This window comes from Microcaecilia unicolor, chromosome 6 (genome assembly GCF_901765095.1).
Source record: "Microcaecilia unicolor chromosome 6, aMicUni1.1, whole genome shotgun sequence".
Lineage (NCBI taxonomy): Eukaryota > Metazoa > Chordata > Amphibia > Gymnophiona > Siphonopidae > Microcaecilia > Microcaecilia unicolor.
Window position 1 is genome coordinate 109177823 of NC_044036.1, and position 21084 is coordinate 109198906.

Genomic DNA, 21084 nt, shown 5'->3' on the forward strand with positions numbered 1-21084 from the left:
ACTGGTTGAACGGCAGACACCAGAGGGTGGTGGTAAATGGAGTTTGCTCGGAGGAGAGAAAGGTGAGTAGCGGAGTGCCTCAGGGATCGGTGCTGGGGCCGATTCTATTCAATATATTTGTGAGTGATATTGCCGAAGGCTTACAAGGTAAAGTTTGCCTTTTTGCGGATGACACTAAGATTTGCAACAGAGTGGACACCCCGGAGGGAGTGGAAAGCATGAAAAAAGATCTGCGGAAGCTAAAAGAATGGTCTAACGTTTAGCAATTAAAATTCAATGCGAAGAAATGCAAAGTGATGCACTTAGGGAGTAGAAATCCACAGGAGACGTATGTGTTAGGCGGTGAGAGTCTGATAGGTACGGAAGGGGAGAGGGATCTTGGGGTGATAGTATCTGAGGACCTGAAGGCGACGAAACAATGTGACAAGGCGGTGGCCGTAGCTAGAAGATTGCTAGGCTGTATAGACAGAGGTATGACCAGCAGAAGAAAAGAGGTTTTAATACCCCTGTATAAGACATTGGTGAGGCCCCAAGTGGAGTATTGTGTTCAGTTTTGGAGGCCGTATGTTGTGAAGGATTTTTAAAAAATGGAAGCGGTGCAAAGAAAAGCTACGAGAATGGTATGGGATTTGCGTTACAAGACGTATGAGGAGAGACTTGTTGACCTGAACATGTATACCCTGGAGGAAAGGAGAAACAGGGGTGATATGAAACAGATGTTCAAATATTTGAAAGGTATTAATCTGCAAACGAACCTTTTCCGGAGAGGGGAAGGCGGTAGAACTAGAGGACATGAAATGAGATTGAAGGGTGGCAGACTCAAGAAAAATGTCAGGAAGTATTTTTTCACGGAGAGAGTGGTGGATGCTTGGACTGCCCTCCCGCAGGAAGTGGTGGAAAGGAAAACGGTAACGGAATTCAAGCATGCGTGGGATAAACATAAAGGAATCCTCCTCAGAAGGAAGGGATCCCCAGAAGCTTAGCCGGTGGTGGGAGGCAGGGCTGGTGGTTGGGAGGTGGGGATAGTGCTGGGCAGACTTATACGGTCTGTGCCAGAGCCGGTGGTGGGAGGCGGGGTGGGTGGTTGGGAGGCGGGGATAGTGCTGGGCAGACTTATACAGTCTGTGCCCTGAAAAAGACAGGTACAAATCAAGGTAAGGTATACACAAAAAATGGCACATGTGAGCTTATCTTGTTGGGCAGACTGGGTGGACCGTGCAGGTCTTTTTCTGCCGTCATCTACTATGTTACTATGTTGATAGTTTATAAAGAGATGTAGGGGGAAGAAATAATGAAGAAGATGCACATTTTGTACCTTTGTTATTATCCAATTTTAGATAGATAGACTGAGGCACATTAAAAAAAAACATTTTATAATAACAAAGATTTCAAGCCACAGGCAGAGCAAGAATCCGTGCACTGAGACCCCCATCTCAATAAACAGTTTCTAGAAGTCATGTTTATATTGACAGAGCTGTGCAAAGAATTCTGAACAGCATTTCCCCTGTGCTTTAACTTTTATTTGTCATGTATGTTTATTCTTTTATATTTGTGAAAAGTAAACATTATCCAAAACATGAACAAGCACAGTTTAATATCAAAATGATAACCACTCCAAACATGTTGCTTAGATATTAAAAAGAGCACCACATAGTTCACAGATCTTGACTTGTGCACCCTGACCTTATGGAAATGTATACTATGATTTACAATTTTTCAACTGAGTATACTATGATTTACAATTTTTCAACTGAGTCCGGGACATAAGAGAACAAAAACTATTGTGTGTATTAATGCAGGGGTTCTCAACCCACTCCTTGGGACACATCCAGCCAGTCAGGTTTACAGAATATCCACAGTTAATATGAATGAGAAAGATCTGCACGTATTGCCTTCCTTGAATGTATATCTATCTGATAAATATTAATTGTGGATATCCTGCAAACCCAACTGGTTGGGTGTTTCCCAAAGTCTTCATTCAGATGCAGAAAGCTACTGCAGCAAGGAATGGAAGAGTAGCCTAATGGTTGGTGCAGCAGCTTGAGAACCTAGGGGAACTAAGTTCAGTTCCCAGTGCAGCTGCTGCTGAGTCTGGGCAAGTCACTTAACTCTCCATGGCCCAAATAGGTACCAAATAAGTACCTATATATAATATGTAAACTGCTTTGATTTTAACCACAGAAAGGTAGTATATCAAGTCCCAGACCTTTTTCCCTTTACTTTAAGCAATCTATGTGCATGTTATCTGCTGCACAATGCAGATAGGGTTACTTCCACAGTAGACATTAGCACATAGTATATTAAAATGCATGCTAAGGAAGCTATTAGTGAAACCGTGACAATACAGGGCCATTCTGAGGGAACCCAATGTAAAACATGTACTGACATGTCTGAGGTGGCCAAAAAATAAAGGTAAGGACAGCCCCCTCCCAACCTGATACTACCAATTAAGGAAAAAATTACCAGGTTGTATTGCATGGGGTGAGGCGCCACCATTTTATATGATAGCAATGTGGAGGAAGACGTGAGTGAGCATGACTCCTGTCTCTTGAAGATAAACTGAAGGTGGGGCATTCTGGGGGGGCCAGGGAGTGGTTGGGGTGGGGGTGCTAGACACCAGGGATTTTTTTAATGTCAAGGGCAGAGGGGTTGAGTCAGGGGAAGGAAGGGGAGGGGGCTAAACTACCAGGGATTTTTGTTTTAATGTTAGGGATGGGGGAAGTTAGATAGATTCAGTTTGGAGGGAGTAGGAACCCACTGGACTATGAGGGACTAAAGGGACTGATGCAGAAAGTTATGGCAGTGCCTTATCCAATCTCTGCTCACACACACTGACAGGAAGGGGGCATTTTAGCAATGAGTTGCAGCTTACTCCTAGTTATACTAGTATTTTGTAATGGAACCTAAGATAGACTGGGAAGGGGAGGAGTAGGGAGGGAGATTTTGGACTGGGGTGGGGGGAAGGGGAAGATAGACCGGACCAAGGGGGGCATGGGCATCTACCGTCTTTGCCCCCCCCCCCCCCCCCCCCCATGCTAGTCCTGGTTGCAAGAGTTACATTTGTCTAGATTTTTGATGATTGTGCTTCTGGTTTTTTTCAAACTTGGGATTTCTAGTTTTAAGAACTTTTTATAATTGCAGCCTGTTATATATTACTGCAACCTTAACTTCTAGTATCTTCCTCCTTTTATAGTCATATCCCATGCTGAGGTTTCTTTGCAAAGTCACTTTGACTTCTGCAATATGACGTTACACAAAATGTGGCCACTAGGGGGAGAAGAATCCAAAATGCACTAATTTAGAAATAATTATAGCATTCAGTTTCTGGAAAATAAAAATAAATGGAACAATGATATATTTCACCATGCAGCAGAATTCTTTTCAATGTTTTAAAAGTATTGTCCTGTTGTGACAATGCAATTCAAAGAAGAAGAAATCAAATGAGCAGCATGCATTGCTTAAAGCTGTTTAAAGTACAGAAAATATACATGCAAATTAACTCATTCCAGAGATTTTAATCAGAAGAATTGTGTTCTTTCTTTAGGGCCCAAGAGGATTACTGGGTCCAAGAGGACCACCTGGCCCTTCTGGACAACCTGTACGTAGTGCTTAACCATTGCTGTATTAATGACTAGTACATCTAGACATCAAGACAACATAACTGATATACGTAAATTTTGTTTCTCTTCCACTAAAGGGTATTGGTGGTGTAGATGGGCCACCGGGTCCCAAAGGAAATGTGGTATGTGTTTTTTTTTTTTTTTTAGATATGCTTAAAGGATTTAAGGGGTCTTTTCCTGAAGATTAACTCATTTTGGGGCCCTTTTACTAAGGCCTACCACATGGTTGCCATGGGACATGCTGAGTTAATGTGCTCATCAGCGAGCACTAATCCCATGCTGAAAAATATTTTATTTTTTAGCGTGGGAAGCATGGCTATGGGCAGATAATAGGAGTGCCCTGTACTAATTGGGTAGCGCAGGCACATTACCACTCGCTGCCCGATTACCACGGGGTTAGCGCGAGAGCCCTTAGTGCCAAAAAATAGGTGTTGGTAAGGGCTCCTGCAGTAAAGGCCATGCGCTAATTGGGAAATTAGCCTGTGGCCATTAAAGAAATATATAGAAATGCGGCCATGTTACCTCTGCACTAAAAGTGACCTCAGCGCATAGAAAGCAAATGCTGACAACAGCACCAGCCACTTTTAGCACAGCTTGGTAACCCTTTATCTGCCAGAGGACCTGATTTGTTCCTATGGGCCCTACTGCAGATAACATGTGCTAACCTTTAGTAAAAGACCCCTTTAGACTTTTTAAAACCCTTCTATTAAGTTGAATAATAATTTAAAAGTTGGATTGCATTCTGTTCTTTATTCAGCAAGTTACTTCTTTTCTGTAACATATCCTGCCAAACATTGCGTATTTGTATTTACGAATTCAAAATATTCAATCAAAATATAACATATTTCTCAGGTAATTAAGGAAGTATTTTCCACGTTAATGGCGTGCACTAATTTTCTCATTAGCCACCTATTATGTAGGCAGTAGGGGCTCACATGCTAATCGGTTAGAGTGTAGCAGTATAACTGCACTAACCAATTAACGCAGAATACACTCACTGCCCCAGACCTGCCCCCTGTGCTAAACAAAATGTTGTTTTTTGCACAAGGCTAGTGCATGCACATGCAAAAATTACCGTGGAATGCCTAGCATGCCTTGCAGTTCACCCTTTTTTGTTGGAGTAAGAACACATTAGTGCTTACTATAGCTTAGTAAAAGGACCCAAAGTGTGCTAAGTCGCAAAGTTGTGCATGATTTTACTGTAACACATTTGTTTGTCAACATGGGATGTATAATAATGAGATGTAAATCACCTAGGGGCCCTTTTAGTAAGGCACTTAGGCACCTCTGCGTGTCCAATATGCTTCAAATTGGCACTACCACCCGGCTACCATGTGCTCCGGGCGGTAATTCCAGTTTTTGTGCATGCCCAAAACATGTGGTAGAAAATATTTAATATTTTCTACCACGTGGTGCTTACCCGGCGGTAATCGGCAGTTTACGCGCGTTGAACACTTACCGACTGGTTAGCACATGAGAACTTACTGCTAAGTCAATGGGTGGAGATAAGGTCTCAGGCCAAAAATGGACGCGCACTGGTTTTAATTTTGCCGCACGTCCATTTTCCGATACAAAAAAAAATGAGGAAATGGACCAGCGCGCATCTAAAATACGGGTCTACACCGGTGCAGGACACTTTTAGGCACGCCTTAGGGTAAGGACCCCCTAATTATTATGCAAATCAAATAAGCAGTTTATGTTGAACTTTGCAAGTTGCATTATTCATGGAAAAATATTGCCAACTTTGGGCTGGCATTTTTCTTCCCCCAAAGAGTACTGGGCTGATGCTTCTGAGTGCCATTATAGAGGGGCCAGTGCTTGATAATTGCCTTGTAGATCCCCTCCCTTCCCCAATCATAACACCCCAAATCCCCCTCCTAGAATATCCCCCTAGACCCCAGTAAACCAGGTTAATGACTTCAGCAGTAAATTAAGCTGCAGTGAAATGCAAAATTTTATCACAGCTTAGTAACTAGCCTCCTAAATGCTAATACTCTCAAGACAAACAATAGAATATTTAGAGATTTTAAGAAGAGGATATTTGATGATTTTTTTTTTCTCTCTGTGCCTTCTTAGGGTCCTCAAGGCGAACCTGGGCCCTCTGGCCAGCAAGGAATTCCAGGCCCACAAGTAAGTTTAGAAAATCAAGTCATTTTAGTACACAATTTCTCCTCAATAGCAATATTATTTTACCTGTGAATAGAATGCACAGATAGCACTGCTGAATATCCTTACAGACCACCTCAGCATTAGGGTGCAATTCTATAACTAGGACTTTCATTTAAACGCCCCCAAGGGCAATAGTAGGTTCCGTTCTAGAATACTAGTGTAACTCATTGTTGACGCTCTGAACATTTACGTACTTGCATTTATACCAGCCAAAGAACTAGCATAAGTGCAGGTGCCTAATAGCAGCAGGGATGCACATAACTTACAGTATTCTGTAAGTTACCTGTGTAAGTGGGAGCCGTGACTATGTCCCATCCATGCTCCACCCATGTATACAGCCCCTTGCAATGTGTGCGTAAATATTAGCACACAGTTTATAAAAATAACCTTGATATGGATAGTGCCGGGTGGAGCATGGGCAGACCCATGAAGGTTCTGTGACTGTTCTCTTGTGCTTGACTGCTTAAATATTTTAAATTTAAATGCTTTACTTTTTGTCTATTAGATTGTAAGCTCTTTGAGCAGGGACTGTCTTTCTTCTGTGTTTGTACAGCGCTGCGTACACTTTGTAGCGCTCTAGAAATGTTAAATAGTAGTTCTGGAAAGTGGCAATGTTCACTCTACTATCCAGATAACACAATACAGAAAAGCTGCTCTAAATTTCCCAATAAAGTATCTGGATAACAAACTGAATCTTGTGACTATCTGGATGCCTTATTGAATACAGGTCACTATCCAAATATGTCACTGAGGGGCCCTTTTATGAAAGAGCTGCCACGTGGCAACTCAGAACTACTGGTGGCCCAATGTGGCCACCAGCGGTAGTTCCGGCTCAAGAGCGCGCTATTCCTGGGTTGCCGGAAAATATTTATAGAATTTTTACCACGGTGCTAACCTGGTGGTAATTGGGCAGTGCTGTGCGCTGCCTGGTTACCACTGGGATACCGTGGGAGCTCTTACTGCCATCTCAATGGATAGGGGTAAGTGCTCCCTGCCGCATGGCCACATGGCTATTATTTTGGGTGTGTGTGTGAGGGGGGGGGGGGGACTTTTACCCATTGCAGTAGAAATGGCTCTGGCATGTGGGAAAAATGGACCCTGCCACTACCACAGGGTCCTTTTTACCGCAGTTTGGTAAAAGGAACCCTGAATATCTAGATATTATTTGACTGCTGCAATCGGCACTAAAAACAAAACAAAAAAACTGAACATAGCTGCTGAATACTGACTGTATTATGTTTAAGAGTTTGTTAATAATAATGAAATGGACATGCATGTTCTTTTTAAAAGTATTTTTATTAAATATTTTTAAATTACAAAAAATAAAGAACTAAAAATTAACATAGTAAACAGATGAGCAATGAAGGATGACAAAATCATGATAATACATGGATATAAATTTACAAAGTTAGAAGTAAAAGCTTAGACATAAAGACTATTAATTATTACCAAGGGAAAGAAAAGCATCTAGTTTTTTTTTCCAGTTGGTATTATGGCAACTATTGATAGGAAAACGGTTTTCAAGTACGCACGTTCTAATAGATTTAAGGGTTTGCTACCGGTAAGACCTGCTATTTTACCACTAGCTTGAGCTATTTTAGTGCCTGTCCCATTTTGTGCAATGATATCTAGGGGCCCTAGTACTAAGCTATGGTAAAATATGGCCTGCAGTAGTCTGGACGCATGAAATTGGCATCCACTGGGCCATTTTTTACCATGGCTAGGAAAAGGGGCTTTTTTTAGAGGGGTGGTAAATGGCTGTGTGCTAAAATCAAAAGTAGTGCATGGCTATTTACTGCCTGAGCCCTTACCACCACCCATTCACCTAGAGGTAAGGGCTCACACTCTATTCATGTGGTAATCAGGCAGCGTGCACCTATGTGGCCACATTACCACCGGGAATGCCCCTCGTGCTAGATAATAGAAAAATGTATTCTACCATGAGAAATAGCATGCACCAACTTTGAAATTATTGCTGGGCACCTGTGCTAACCCGGTGGTAGTGTCAATTTGGCGCATGCTACACATGTGTTAGCCCTACCACATCTTAGTAAAAGGGCCCCCCTAGTTACTAATAACTGGGTTAACAGTAAAATAATGCATCATAACAATCGTCCACATTGATGACTTCTCCTCTTAGTGGTAAAATAACATGTCTAATGGTAGCCATCTTTGATAAATACAACCCTTAGAGTGTTAGAGCAGATTATCTAGGCCAATTTCTTCAAAAAAAAAAAAAAGAATGTCTCATTCATTGTAAGTAGAATGGTGGTAGAAATGACCAAACTGCAAATGGGTTCTGAATATGGTCAAGCAAGTTATGTGCTTTATTTTAGTGGTTAGAAAATGCTGCTGTTCACTAGCACTGTTGTCCTAACAGATAGAAATTTAGCAACTTGTTGCTTTTGACAGAAGTATATGCACATTTTTATACCAGTCACTAATAAGCCTGATTCTTCTTTTAATAGGGTCTTGCTGGTCCCCAAGGTCCTATTGGCCCTCCCGGTGAAAAAGTAAGTAAGCTATTTTTAAAGTAGAGTAAATAGAGATAAGCAAATTCATACAAGAGAGATCAATATTTATTGATAGCTGAACTTCCTCACTATTGTACTGTGCTTTGTTAGGAGTATTAAGCATAGATTTTTGATTTGTGTATTAAGGAGTTCTTTTACTAAGCTGCAGGAAAAAGGGCCCTGCGCTGGTGGTAGGGGCAATTTTTCCAGTGCGCCAGGTCCCTTTTTCCCACAACCAATAAATCCCCCCCCCCCAAATAAAAATAAATGGTCATGCAGTGAGATTACTCTCACTGCATGGACATGTGGCAGGGAGCCCTTAGAGCAAACCCATTGAGGTGTCGATAAGGGCTCTGGCGATAACCCAGCGGTAACTGGGCAGTGCATGGTGATGCCCGATTACTGCCGGGTTACCACTGCGCTAGCCATTTCCGGGTGTTTTCTTTTACCTCCAGAAATGGCATACGCTTGGGGCTGGCGGTAGTCCTGAAAGAGCGAGCGGTAAACCCGCATTGGGCTTACCATCGCTCTGTAAAAGGGCCCCTAAGGTGGCAATTGTCTAAGTGGGCATTTCCTATTAGGCTCCCCAATGTGGCATAGTGAGCATTTATTCTATAACTGCAATTGGTCACCAAGATGCCATTATATAATACTAGCATAACCTGGTATTGGTTTGCCTGACATTTAGGCATGCTCAGTTACATTAGCCATAGAGCTGGTCTAACTATTAGCACATGCATGTGCTAAAATCATGCATAACTGACAGTATTCTGTAAGTACACCAAATTGAGCATATCTAGCTATGGGCCATCAAAGGTGATCTTCCAATTATTATCTTATTTTTTTGGAAGTAGGTGGAGCACCTTATGTCATCATTAGTCCGTATGACAGTTCTTTTTATTGATTTATATATATGGTTTTTACTCCATTTTCCGCTTATTTACTTATATACTTATGCTCTATATTTTATTAAAAATCAAGTACTTATGTTCAGATAGTCTTCCAAAGGAGATATGTGCCGACATGTATTTTGTCTATGCTTTTCCCCTTAAAGTATACTGCGATGAAATTTCATCTTGCTCCCCTTAGCAGAATACTCGTAATTAATATGCATGAGAGAGATCTGCATACATTAGAGGCAATGCATGTCAATTTATCTCATATATATTCATTGTTGTAATCCTGAAAATCAAATTGCTGGATGTAACCCCAAAGACCCCAGGTTAAGAACAATTTCTGTAAAGTGAAATGGCTTTTCATGTATCCAGAATTTGAAGGTTTCTGTATGCTGGTTGTGCTTTTGTTCATTATCTTTAATTTTCTGTGTTAACTCTAATATATCTTACATAATTTAAAAGTGCTGTATGACTTCAGAATCTATGATAACACATGCAAGAGATGAAGGAAAGAAATGTGCATAATAGAAGCAATTTAGAATCACAATATCGTGCCAGATCTTTGATGTGAATGTTTTACATTTTTGTCCTTTTCTTTTCTCCATTCTTTTTTTCTGAAGTGTTAGCATTATGCAATGTGTGTTTCTCAGTTTGATGTTCACACTTCTTATGATTTATTGTTTAGGGGCCACACGGCAAGCCTGGGCTTCCTGGACTTCCTGGTTCTGATGGACCTCCTGTAAGTAGTAATATGTCAAATTTCCAAGCTCCCAAAAAAAAATATTAATGCATGTGACATCTAAGGAGGTAAAGTATTTCTGTGCACAAAAGAAGAGCAGGACTTGAGGGTGATCATATTTGATGATCTTAAGATGACCAACAGACAGAAAAGGTGATGGCAAAAGCCAGAAAGATGCTTCTGTGCATAGGAGAGGATTGGCCAGCAGGAAAATGAGATGATAGTGCCTCTGTATAAGTCTCTGATGAGACCTCATTTGGAGTACTCAGTACAGTTCTGGAGGCCAGATTCAACAGGTTATAAATAAGATGGAGTCAGTCCAGAGGACAGTAACTAAAGTGGTCAGTGGTCTTCATCATTAAGGACCATCACTATAGGAAAATTCAGAAGGAAGACATTGAGCAGTGCTTCAAGTCCAAGGACTTTGCAACCTTCATATGCTGACTTTTGTATTGCTCTTGCTTGATTTTGAAGGACTCTAAGGGAGCAATTATATAGCTGGGTACCTCTATTTAAGAGCCCTGAGGCAGCATGGTAGCTGCCTATTCTAGGTTCCATTATAGAATACTAGCATAATCTGGTATTAGAGTTGGTGTGTGGGCACCTAAAGGCAGTAGAGATGTGCGTAACTTACAACATTGTATATGTTACCCATTTAAGTGGGAACCTTGCATAAGTCCCACCTATGCACCTTCCCTGTGTATGTCTCCTTGCATGCTACCTAATAAAGGCATTGTACTTAAAATACCTTGAGATCTGTCTACCCCTGTCCACCAGGATTCTTTCATTTTTCTGTTGGTGCACTAGTTTGATGTCTTTTTCTGTTTTTTGCTTTTTGCTTTGTTTAAAGCAACAGACACTCATTTTAAGTTCACTAATTTTCATTAGCCTTTTTATACATAGCACAACAAAATCAAAAGGATATACAAATAATATGCAAGTTAACCTTAGAAGGACCCCCCCCCCCCCCCCCACCCAGTTCCACCCCATTGGAGGAGAACAATGACTTTAGGTATTCAATGATAAAAAATCCTTTAGAGCTGACCGTCTGTCCAGATACCATTTCATTTTCCAGATCATTCAGCTATCATGTCCTCATATTTATAGAATAAACAAAAATTATTCCACCAAAAGTGCTCATTAAGATTACTGGGCTGTTTCCAGTTACTCAATTGAGGTGCAAATAAAGATCTATCTTTCTCAAGAATAAATTGCTGATCTGAGGAAAATGCAAAACGAATATGATAGTAAGGGTGACTTGGAAACAAAAAATTGTATTAAGTTTTGTGTGAATATTTTGCCAAAACATGTGAACTAGAGAGCAAAAGTAGAGCATATGGTCCAGTGTACCCACTGCCATATTATAAGACCAACAAGAGTTTGGCTCAATCAGCTTTATATTCTTTAATCGTGTTGGTGTCTAGAAGATTCTATGGCTCACAAAGAATGACTGATTTAAATCTGCAGATGTGGAACAATAAACTAATCTAGTCCATAGCAGTTCCCATTCATCCTCTGGGATCTTTAGTTGAATCTCAGCTTCCCATATATGTTTGAGCGCCACTAATAGATTCTGCTGGGTACAATACTGCAGGTGCCTTTAGAAGGGGGAGACCTTTATGTTGAATCAATTTGTGAAAGAACAGTTGTATGTATACCCGGATCAACTGACAAATCCTCTAAGTTGGAGTACTGTATCTGAAAAAGATGTCTTAATTGCATCCACTTGTAATAGTGATTAAAAAGGATGTTATATCTCCTGCAAAACTCAGTAAAAATGGCAAGACGAGATGAAGACATAACATGCTGAAGAGTCCGTATACCTGCTTGTATCCATGATATCCACTGTGTAGGTTGATCATCAATACGACGCTTATCATTCCATCACATCAGAGTAGGAAATGCTCTCTGAGCCAGCATAATCACTTCCTGAGCAACTTACCAAGGCAGCTGATAGTGGTGTGCCCTGTTCCAGCTGCTCAGGTAGCTTCAAGGACTCCTCTTGAATGCAAATACAAAGACGTGTTCCTACTTCAAATTGTGCCCCAAAGCTCACCTTGAATAGCAAAACCTTATTGAAGAATTTGCCACAATTCTGGGGTTAACACAGGTTCATTAGCACAGGCAACTACTCAAATGGTAAAGCCATCACATTCTGGCTTATCTGACCATGCCTATCCATCTCTCAGAAGCAACACTTACCTCAACAGAAAGAATGAATGATTGTGTATTGCATATATGTGATAAAATAAACACCCCCACCACCAGTACTTATTTGTTTGCTTGGTATATATTTTGTCTCACAATAATAACACCCTAAGAGGTCTATTTCAGTAAACTGTGGTAAGATCTGGCCTTAGAGAACCTTATGCAGGTGTTTCCAACTTGCAAAGGCCATTTTTACCATGGCCATAAAAAAGCTTTTTTTTCTATTATTTTCATTACTGGTCATGTTACTACTGGCGCACAGCCATTTTTTAAAAAAATTACCATGCAAACACTTACTGCCACCTACTTAGGGAGTTCACATGTGTAGGGGTGACCAATGAGCTGAGAGTTATAGCTAGTATGAAGTAAGGCAGCTGACGGCTTAAGATACAAACTGGATTAAAATGGAAAACAGCATAACGGGCCGGATTTAGTAAGTGGTATCTAAAATATAGATGCATTGGAATAACGTGCATAGCACTATTCTACAAACCGCATCTACAGTAAGATGTGGGTCATAGATTAGCACATAGGCCATTGTAATGTACGAACATATAGGCATGGCAATTTATGCCACTGAGAACCTGGTGTAAAAACCCACGCCTAAATGTACACACATTCCCCTGAATTTTGTAACAAAGTTTATACATTTAATTGACGCCCCAACACACCTACACTCCTCCCATGGCTGTGCCCCCTTTTCAGCTATGTGTGTTGGAATTTATACACGCCTCTTTTTAGAAAATGCCTAAAAAGAAGCACACGTAAATTCCAATTATTTCCAATTAGTGATAATTGGTTGTTATCGGCCGATTACCACTAATTGGCTTGTTACTCAACATAAATTGGCCGTGCACACAATTTAATGCACGTTACTCGTCATGCCTTATATAGCATTTGGCCCAATATACACACACAAAGTGGGAGCAGAACATTAGCCCGTTGCTAAATCACTGACAACTTCAGCTTTAGGATGTAGTGTACCAAGAGTTTTCTTGTTAAACAAATCATCAACTGGAAAAAAAGAACAATCTGATTTTTTTTTTGCCTTATAAAAACTCTGAAATTAGTGTCTGAATTTTTCAAATGAATATTTATTGTCAAATTTTTATTCTGTAGTAAAGCATTTAAGTTGGAAAAAAAAGAATGATCTAAAACGAATCAGATTATATGCCATTGATGAAAAATATCTATCTGAAAAGCAAAGTGACACAAAAATCATTGTTAATTATATCTACAGTTAGATCTTTGAGCACAGTGTTCTGTGAAATAAATAATGCATCTTGGAAATACAAAATTGGCTATGTACAGAAATCAACAATTGCTCACAAAGAAAAAATGTAAAGCTGTCAAAAAGAGATGGAATGGCTTCAATGACCAGCAATGCTCTTCATGGTCATTCAGTACAAGTAACTAGCGTTTATGGATAGCAAAAGTTCAACACAAACAATTACTTAAATCTAATGTTGCTTAAAGGACTGTTACAGAATGCACTGTATCTATTATGCAACTGGAATTTAAAATCAAACAGAATCCTCAACTACCCCGAGGAGAGTCGTAAACTTCTGAAAACCTCTTAGGGGTTTACTATCACTGGCTTCTCCTAAACTAAAAATCTGTAGTGGGAAACAACTCCCCACCTGGGGAGAAAAAAAAACACTACTGAAAAAACAATTCTTAAATATCTAGACAAACAATTATAGATAGAGTGTATTCTGAACTCGGTCCCCGAAAAGTATAGTTGTTCATAGTTCTAAAGAACAGAGCTGAAGTGAAAAGAATTCCACTTTGACGTCATTTAGCTTTGAAGAAACACGTTGCTCCAAAAAGACACAATACAATGCTGTCCAAATTTTTCAATTATTGCTTTCCATCTCAAGTCCACAAACCCCGAGTTGTTCTGGTAATATTTTGTTCCTTCTCCTGAAGCAGCTACTTGAAAAAAAGGGGGGCCTTTTGTCAGGGTTTGTGGACTTGAGCTGGGAAGTGATAAGTGAAAAATGTGTACAACATTGTATTGTGTCTTTTGGAACAACGTGTTTTTTCAAAGCTAAGTGACGTCAGAGTGGAATTTTTTTTGCTTCAACTCTATTCTTTGGAACTATGAGCAAGTGTATTTTTGAGGGACTGAGTTCAGAATACACTCTAGGATTGTTGGTATATATATTTAAGATTTTTTTTTTCAGTAGTGGTTTTTTCTCCCCAGGTGGGGAGTTGTTTCCCACTACAGTTTTTTTAAGTCTAGGAGAAACCAGTGATAGTAAACCCCTCCAAGATTTTCAGAATTCTGCGACTCTCCTCGGGGTAGTTGCGGGTTTTGTTTAATTTAAAATTCTAGTTAGCATAACAGATACAGTGCATTCTGTAACAGTCCTTTATGCCAAAGTACATTCAGTACTAGGCCATCACCAACAAGTACATGGGCTGAACTCCAGTATCAGAAGTCTTTAATTATCAGAGGGAGCTTGCTACCTGTGAAGTGAAAAATTGTCAATGATTAAATCCTCATAAATGGAAATTAAAAGAAAACCAATGCAAATAACACTACAGACTCAGAAATAGTTGGAAAATAGCAGAGAAAGTTGAGCTAATTTTTAAGAAAGAGAATTGTTTTTTATTCCAAGACTGGATGGACACCTTTACTATGGTGTTCTGGGTAACCTTTTATTATCTATGCTTGTGTGCCTGCTTTAAAAATTGCCAAATAGGGAGTTTAGGATTCCAGGGGCTGTTTATCTGGGACCGCTGAGAACAAGGGTAGGCATTCTCAGTCCTCAAGAGCCACAACCTAGTGGGGTTTTCAAGATTTCCACAATGAATATGTGTGAGATCTATTTTGCATATAATGGAAGCAGTACATGCAGATCAATCTTGGGCATATTCATTGTGAAAATCATGCAAACCTGACTGGGTTGTGGCCCTTGAGGATCGTGATTGCCCACCCCTGAATTAGAAGCATGACTATTTTCTTCCTGAAAGATGTGAACTGAATTTATAAAAGCCTCTTTTGCTTTATAATGTGGAAATGATAGATGGGGAAAGAAGAAGAAACATTTCTAGGGCAACTCTGGTGTATGTTCATGGTGCCTTTGTTTTTGTGTTTAGGGTCATCCTGGCAAAGAGGGCCAATCTGGAGAGAAAGGCTTATTGGTATGTTTCAGTGCTTTAATATGGTTTCCTGTGAACATATTTATGTTTCTCATTTATCTCTTCAAAAAATGTTTACAACTAACCAACCCTACAGCTTGCTTATTTCAAGCTGTTAAGGGATTAACATAATGAGAAAAGCATACAGTAACATATTAGTGAATGTTTAGACTGGGAGCCATATATATTGATTACTGTTCTGGCTATGTCATGAATATTTGTTGCTTAGATAGGTATTTAGTCAACTTTCTTCAGGTCAAAGCACAATTATACTGACCATAAACTGTTCCTCTAACTTATCTATCTATATGTTTCATCTTTGCTTCCACCCTATGCTGTCTATTAAAATATGACCAGAATATTCAGCCACTTTTCTGACTTCATGTGCAACTTTCTTAAATTAGACCCCTTATTTTCTAACTCCTGTTCCTCTATCTTATCTATCTCTATGTTCCATCTTGCTTCCACCCTGTGCTGTCTGTTACAATGTTTTATTGCATCTTGTGGTGACATTTTAATGCGTATTGTTGTTTGAATATTTTTACTGCTGTAATTGTCTATTGCTTATGTTTGACTTATTCTTGCTGTACACCACCTTGAGTGAATTCCTTCAAAAAGGTGATAAATAAATATTGTGGGACTATCGTGCATGCTAATCCCAGATTGAACACAGCATTGAGGGGGGGGGGGGGGCTTTTTCTATTGTTTTAATAGCAGTTGACAGGTCTTTGGTAACTTTATATCTGTCGAACTGACAGAACACTTTCATAAGGAAGCTGCCTACAGAGTTTTCATGTGAAAATCTGTTGGTGTGTTCACTACCCGTTTAAAAGGATGCACTGTTTTCACTGTCAGTACAAAGTACTGGTGAAATATAAACCAGAAAGTAGTTTCCCTCCTCAACACAACCACTCTTTTTTACCCACTGGGAAAAAGTACCTGTGTTGTGCAACATTGTACATTCTCCATCTGCACAAAGGGAGGTCATTTTTAAAGGCATTTTTATTATATTACATTACATTACTATTTAGTTAGGGGTCCTTTTACTAAGCCATTGTAAAAACTGGCCTGTGGTAGTGTTGGCGCGTGTATTGGGCGTGCGCCAGGCCAGTTTTTATCGCATCTACAAAAAATGTTTTTTTTTTTAAATGTGACCGGGCCTGCAGTAAAAATGAAACCAGTGCATGCCCAAAACAAGCCTGAGCCCTTAACGCCACCCATTGATCTAGCGGTAAAGGCTCACGCGCTACATGCACGATGACCGGTTGGCACGCACTAAATGCCAATTCCCACTGGAACTGGCATGCATAGGAGGAAATAATTAAATCATCCAGGTGTTATGGGCATGCACCAAATCTGAAATTACCACCAGGAGGGTGCGCTGGCCTGGCGGTAGTCTCATTTTGGCATGCACAGCATGCACATAGAGCCTACCGCGGCTTAGTAAAAAGGCCCCTTATATTCCGCATATACCTGGTCAGTTCAATGTGGATTACAGAAAAGAGAATTGGGAATAGACCAGAGCATTACAAAGGAGATTCACAGCATAGAGTTCTAGGCATTATAACTTAAATGTTGATTAAAAAGTCACATTTTCAATCATTTCCAAAAAAACCCAGATAAACATTCAAACATATAAGATCCTTAGGAAGACCATTCCAAGCATTTGCTATCAAATAAGTAAAAGACAATTTTAAAATACTCAAATACTGGACGCCTTTAGATGATGGAAAGTGCAATTTCATAGGGTCTCTTAATTTTGCCAAAATATTCACCGTAGGACAAATAACCAAAGATTGGCACCCCAACATAATAGCCCTGACAAAGTAGCCTGGTAACAAAATCACCCTCGACAAATCAGCCTCTAACAAAATAGCCCTTGACAAAATGGCCTTCCCACAAAATAACCCTTGACAAAATAGCCCCTAGACAAAATAGCCCTCTTAACAAAATAGTCCCCTAGAAAAAACTGCAGTGCCATATTCTGGGAAGCCTGATTGGACCCTTTTGTCAGGGGGGCTAATTTGTCAAGGGCTATATTGTAGGCAGACCATTTTGACAGGGGCTATGTCAGGGGCTATTATGTTGGGAGTTTTTTTGTTTGGGCTATTTTGACTGGGTACCCCAAAGAATATTGTGAAAGATCCGTCCCTCCTTCAGGGGTTCTCAGGATCCCATCTCTTCCTTTGAAACTCCGACTACGGGCCAAGCTTCATGCCCAGCCCCATAACCCACTGTAATCCACACGGTCCGACTCGGGTAACCGACATTTCAAAGGAAAACCCACAAGTTTTTATTTCCTTGGTGCTCACAGTCCAGCAGTTCAAAATACAACAGGAACAAAAACACAGCCCCCACTGTTTTGCCTCTTCAAGGGAAACCGCACAGCAGGGTAAAAAGAAACATAAACCCCACTGCTTCAAGACCTCAGTTCGTTCCCCTTAAACAGACCTACAGCCTAGCGCTCCCCCCACCCCCCCCGGGGGAGCATCCACAGGCTACAGCTCAAAAAACAAAACCACTGCTACATGTCTTTCCCAGGTGCAATGGCAAACAGTTCAAAAAAACATCTTCCTTTCTCTTTAAGTAGTGCACAGAGGCAAAAACAATAATCCCTCCCAAAACAACACACTTTTCACTCTAAGTAGTTCAGCAGCACACAGTTCAAAACAGCCTGAACTCTATGGGGAGATACAAGGGTCCCACCCTTCCTGGGTCACACTTTCACTATCACTGTCTCTCCTCTCGCATGACCATTTTCCTCCCTGTTTCAGTCCAGCTGCCATACCAAGAAGTCATCTGCTTCCTCAGCTTTTTCCCCAATGATTGAGCCCATGCTGCTATGTCCATGGGTTCCTCCAGGCTCTCCCCCTTTTCTCTCTCTCCAGCCTCTTGCCACTCCATGGGTTTCTCGTCCCACCCTTTTCTCAGCTGTTCCTTCTCCTCATGATTAATCCCAGGGGACACCTGCCTTGCCTTGTCATGGTTCTCCCCTGGAGGCTGCTGGGGAGAATAGTTTCTATACCAGAGTTTTTCCCGGGGCTGATGGGTATGGTAGTTCTTTTCCAGCCTCCATTTTTCAGTGGGAAGAAACCCTTTTCTTTTCTCCCTCTGCGGAAGTAGCACAGGCAAGGCTCTGTTCTGTCTCCCTTTCCGCTGGACCCTCTTCATTTCTTCTTCTTCCACTTCCATTTTATCCACTCCCCCGTCCTCCTCTTCACAATATATATACTGATGTGCAGAACCATAGAAAATTTGAATTACCATCAAACATACCTTAAATATAATCCTGGACTAGATGGGCAACCAATGCGCTTTTATTAAGAGAGGAGTTGCGCTATTATATTTCCCAGCTGAATAAACTAATCTAACTGCTGTGTTCTGTAATTTCTACAGTTTCATTAAGAGCAAAGAACTGCAACCCACATTCAGGGGCCTTTTACTAAGCTGCAGGAAAAAGGGCCCTGTGCTAGTGGTGGGGGCCAGGGTCCTTTTTTATCACAGCTGGTAAAAAAAAGCCCCCAACACACATGGCCATGTGGTAAGAGCACTGGTCTTGCAATCCAGAGATATCTGGTTCAAATCCCACTGCTGCTACTTGTGACCCAAAATCCAAATAAATAAATAAATAAATAAAGAGGGTATCTGAGGCATGGCAAAGGCATGGACATCCTTCTCACAGAAACATCCACATTTCGGAAGTCCTTAACTGCTGTCACTTCCCCTCCTTAGGAAGGAAATCATGTGCAAATGAGCTAACAGCGAGCAGCTCATTTGCATGCAATTTTCTTCATGTATGCCTGTTCCTTTCCTTTCCAGATCAGTAAGGGAAGGAAGGGCTTTTTCCATTCAGTTAGTGGGACCAGTGCACTACAAATTCTGGCTCCTCCCACAATCAAATGGCTTGGATTTGGTCTTTTCTGAGATGGGTGTCCTCGGTTTCCATTATCACCAAAAACCAGGGACGACCATCTCTAACGTCAACCTAAATTTCATGATTTGGGCATTCCCAACCGTATTATCGAAATGAAAGATGGACATCCATCTTGTTTCGATAATATGTGTTGCCCCGCCCCTTTCTGGGGCCATCCTTAGAGACTGGTGCCCTTAGAGATAGGCGCCCCCATTCGATTATCCCCCTCCACAGGTCCTTTTACTAAAGCTTGTGCATTAACAGCAAAAATTAATGTGCGGTAAGTGCAAAGACTGTGTAGTAATTGTTGGGGGTATGTCCAGCATGTCTTCTATAGTTATGGCAAGGGAATGTTATTTAGCATGCATTCCCCCCTGCCCCTTCTCTCAGCTGTCCTGGGACACTGGTTGTATATGCCAGCAGCCGCCAGGCTGAGACTACAGCTGATCATGTCCCATATTGATCAGCAAAGATACTTGAGCTCATGATTAAATTTTCCAAAGGAGCTTTATAGGTGAAGGGATGCAGGCAGGATATTCCAGAGGGAAGGGCCAATTACGCTAAATTGTGGGACCAGATAAAGTTTTGACACACAGTATGAAGAGTAGGGACATTGAGCATGTTAGCTGATATGGAGCTAAGAAACCTCAAGATACATATGAAGTCAAAAAGTGGGAGAGATAAAAGAGATTGGCAGAAGAATGAACTTTGTAAACTAGCCTGAGGAGTATTCTGTCTTAAGAAAAGGAGTAACGTACAACTCCATTTTGAATGAGCTAAAGATGATGAATGTCATGTTGCCTAATACTGTGAAATAAAGAATTGCAGTAGTCCAGTCGAGTAATAACAAACGAGTGGACAAGAACGAAAAGAGTGATGTCGGATTGAATATATCTGTTTGAGTTTGTAGAAGCAGCATCTAACAGTATGTAAGACCTGGGGTTTAAAAGTCAGTGTGTCATCTAGAGTGATCCTTAAGACTTTAATTATTTGAAAAAAGAAAACTAGTGTCCCCGCAAGCAAGATGGGAGAGATGGAGGATTGACTCCCATGGCGGCTAAAGATAAGTCAACATGCAGTTAATGTGGTTATTAGCGTGTGCTGTCATGCCACTGTAGTAGCAGCTATCATGCTTGTCTGGTAACAGCATACTAATTCACATATTAAGGGTCAGATTCTATATATGGCAGTGAAAATTTGGTGTTAAGAAAATTCAGCACTCAGTACTATTCTATAAAAGGTACTCTGGGATGAGAACTCACTGTGCACCGATTTTGGGCACTGAATTCGGCACTCAACTTTGGGTGCAAGGACTTATGCCAGCTGAAACCTGGTGTCAAATTGGGCACAGATCTCTGCTGTTCTGTAACACTGCACACATATTTTATGAATGTCCCTAACCCGTTCAGGCCCCTCCTGTGGCCATGCCCCTTTTTGAGTTGTGCGCGATCCAATTTAAGCACCCATTATTACAGAATAGCCTGTAGCCAGATCAGCACCCAAATTATAATTAGTGCCAATTAAGTGCTTGTTAGCTCCAATAATTAAATCATTGTAGCCCACTAACTAATTATTTTGAGTGCTCAAATTTGAGCGACCTTCATATAATTCAGGGGTAACTGCTTAATGCACTTAAGATTGTGCATGTATATTCTGGTAAGGAATAAACATATTTATTTTATAAGATACCTACAGTACATTAGTTAAAAATTTGCCCCTGCTTCATCCATTGTGCTCTCTTGGGAATACCTATGCTTATATTGCAAAAGTATGTGCTATGTTTTTCTAGTGCCTCCTTTTATGCATGTCTATACTGCATTAATTTTACAAGTATCTACTTGCACTCATAAAATGCTCTTTTATGTAGTTGGGTCACTTG

General features: G+C 40.7%; 1 protein-coding gene across 2 annotated transcripts in view; it reads left to right on the plus strand.

The window, feature by feature from the left end:
• Positions 1 to 21084, plus strand: part of COL11A1 (collagen type XI alpha 1 chain) — a 700769-nt gene that overhangs the window by 365503 nt on the left and 314182 nt on the right. Inside the window, exons 14-19 of one of the 2 annotated variants that reach the window (XM_030205575.1) lie at positions 3545 to 3598; positions 3698 to 3742; positions 5697 to 5750; positions 8258 to 8302; positions 9884 to 9937; positions 15251 to 15295. In XM_030205575.1, coding sequence (XP_030061435.1) covers positions 3545 to 3598; positions 3698 to 3742; positions 5697 to 5750; positions 8258 to 8302; positions 9884 to 9937; positions 15251 to 15295 — 297 coding nt within the window. The remainder of the gene's footprint in view (positions 1 to 3544; positions 3599 to 3697; positions 3743 to 5696; positions 5751 to 8257; positions 8303 to 9883; positions 9938 to 15250; positions 15296 to 21084) is intronic. The other variant, XM_030205574.1, reaches the window with a different exon arrangement.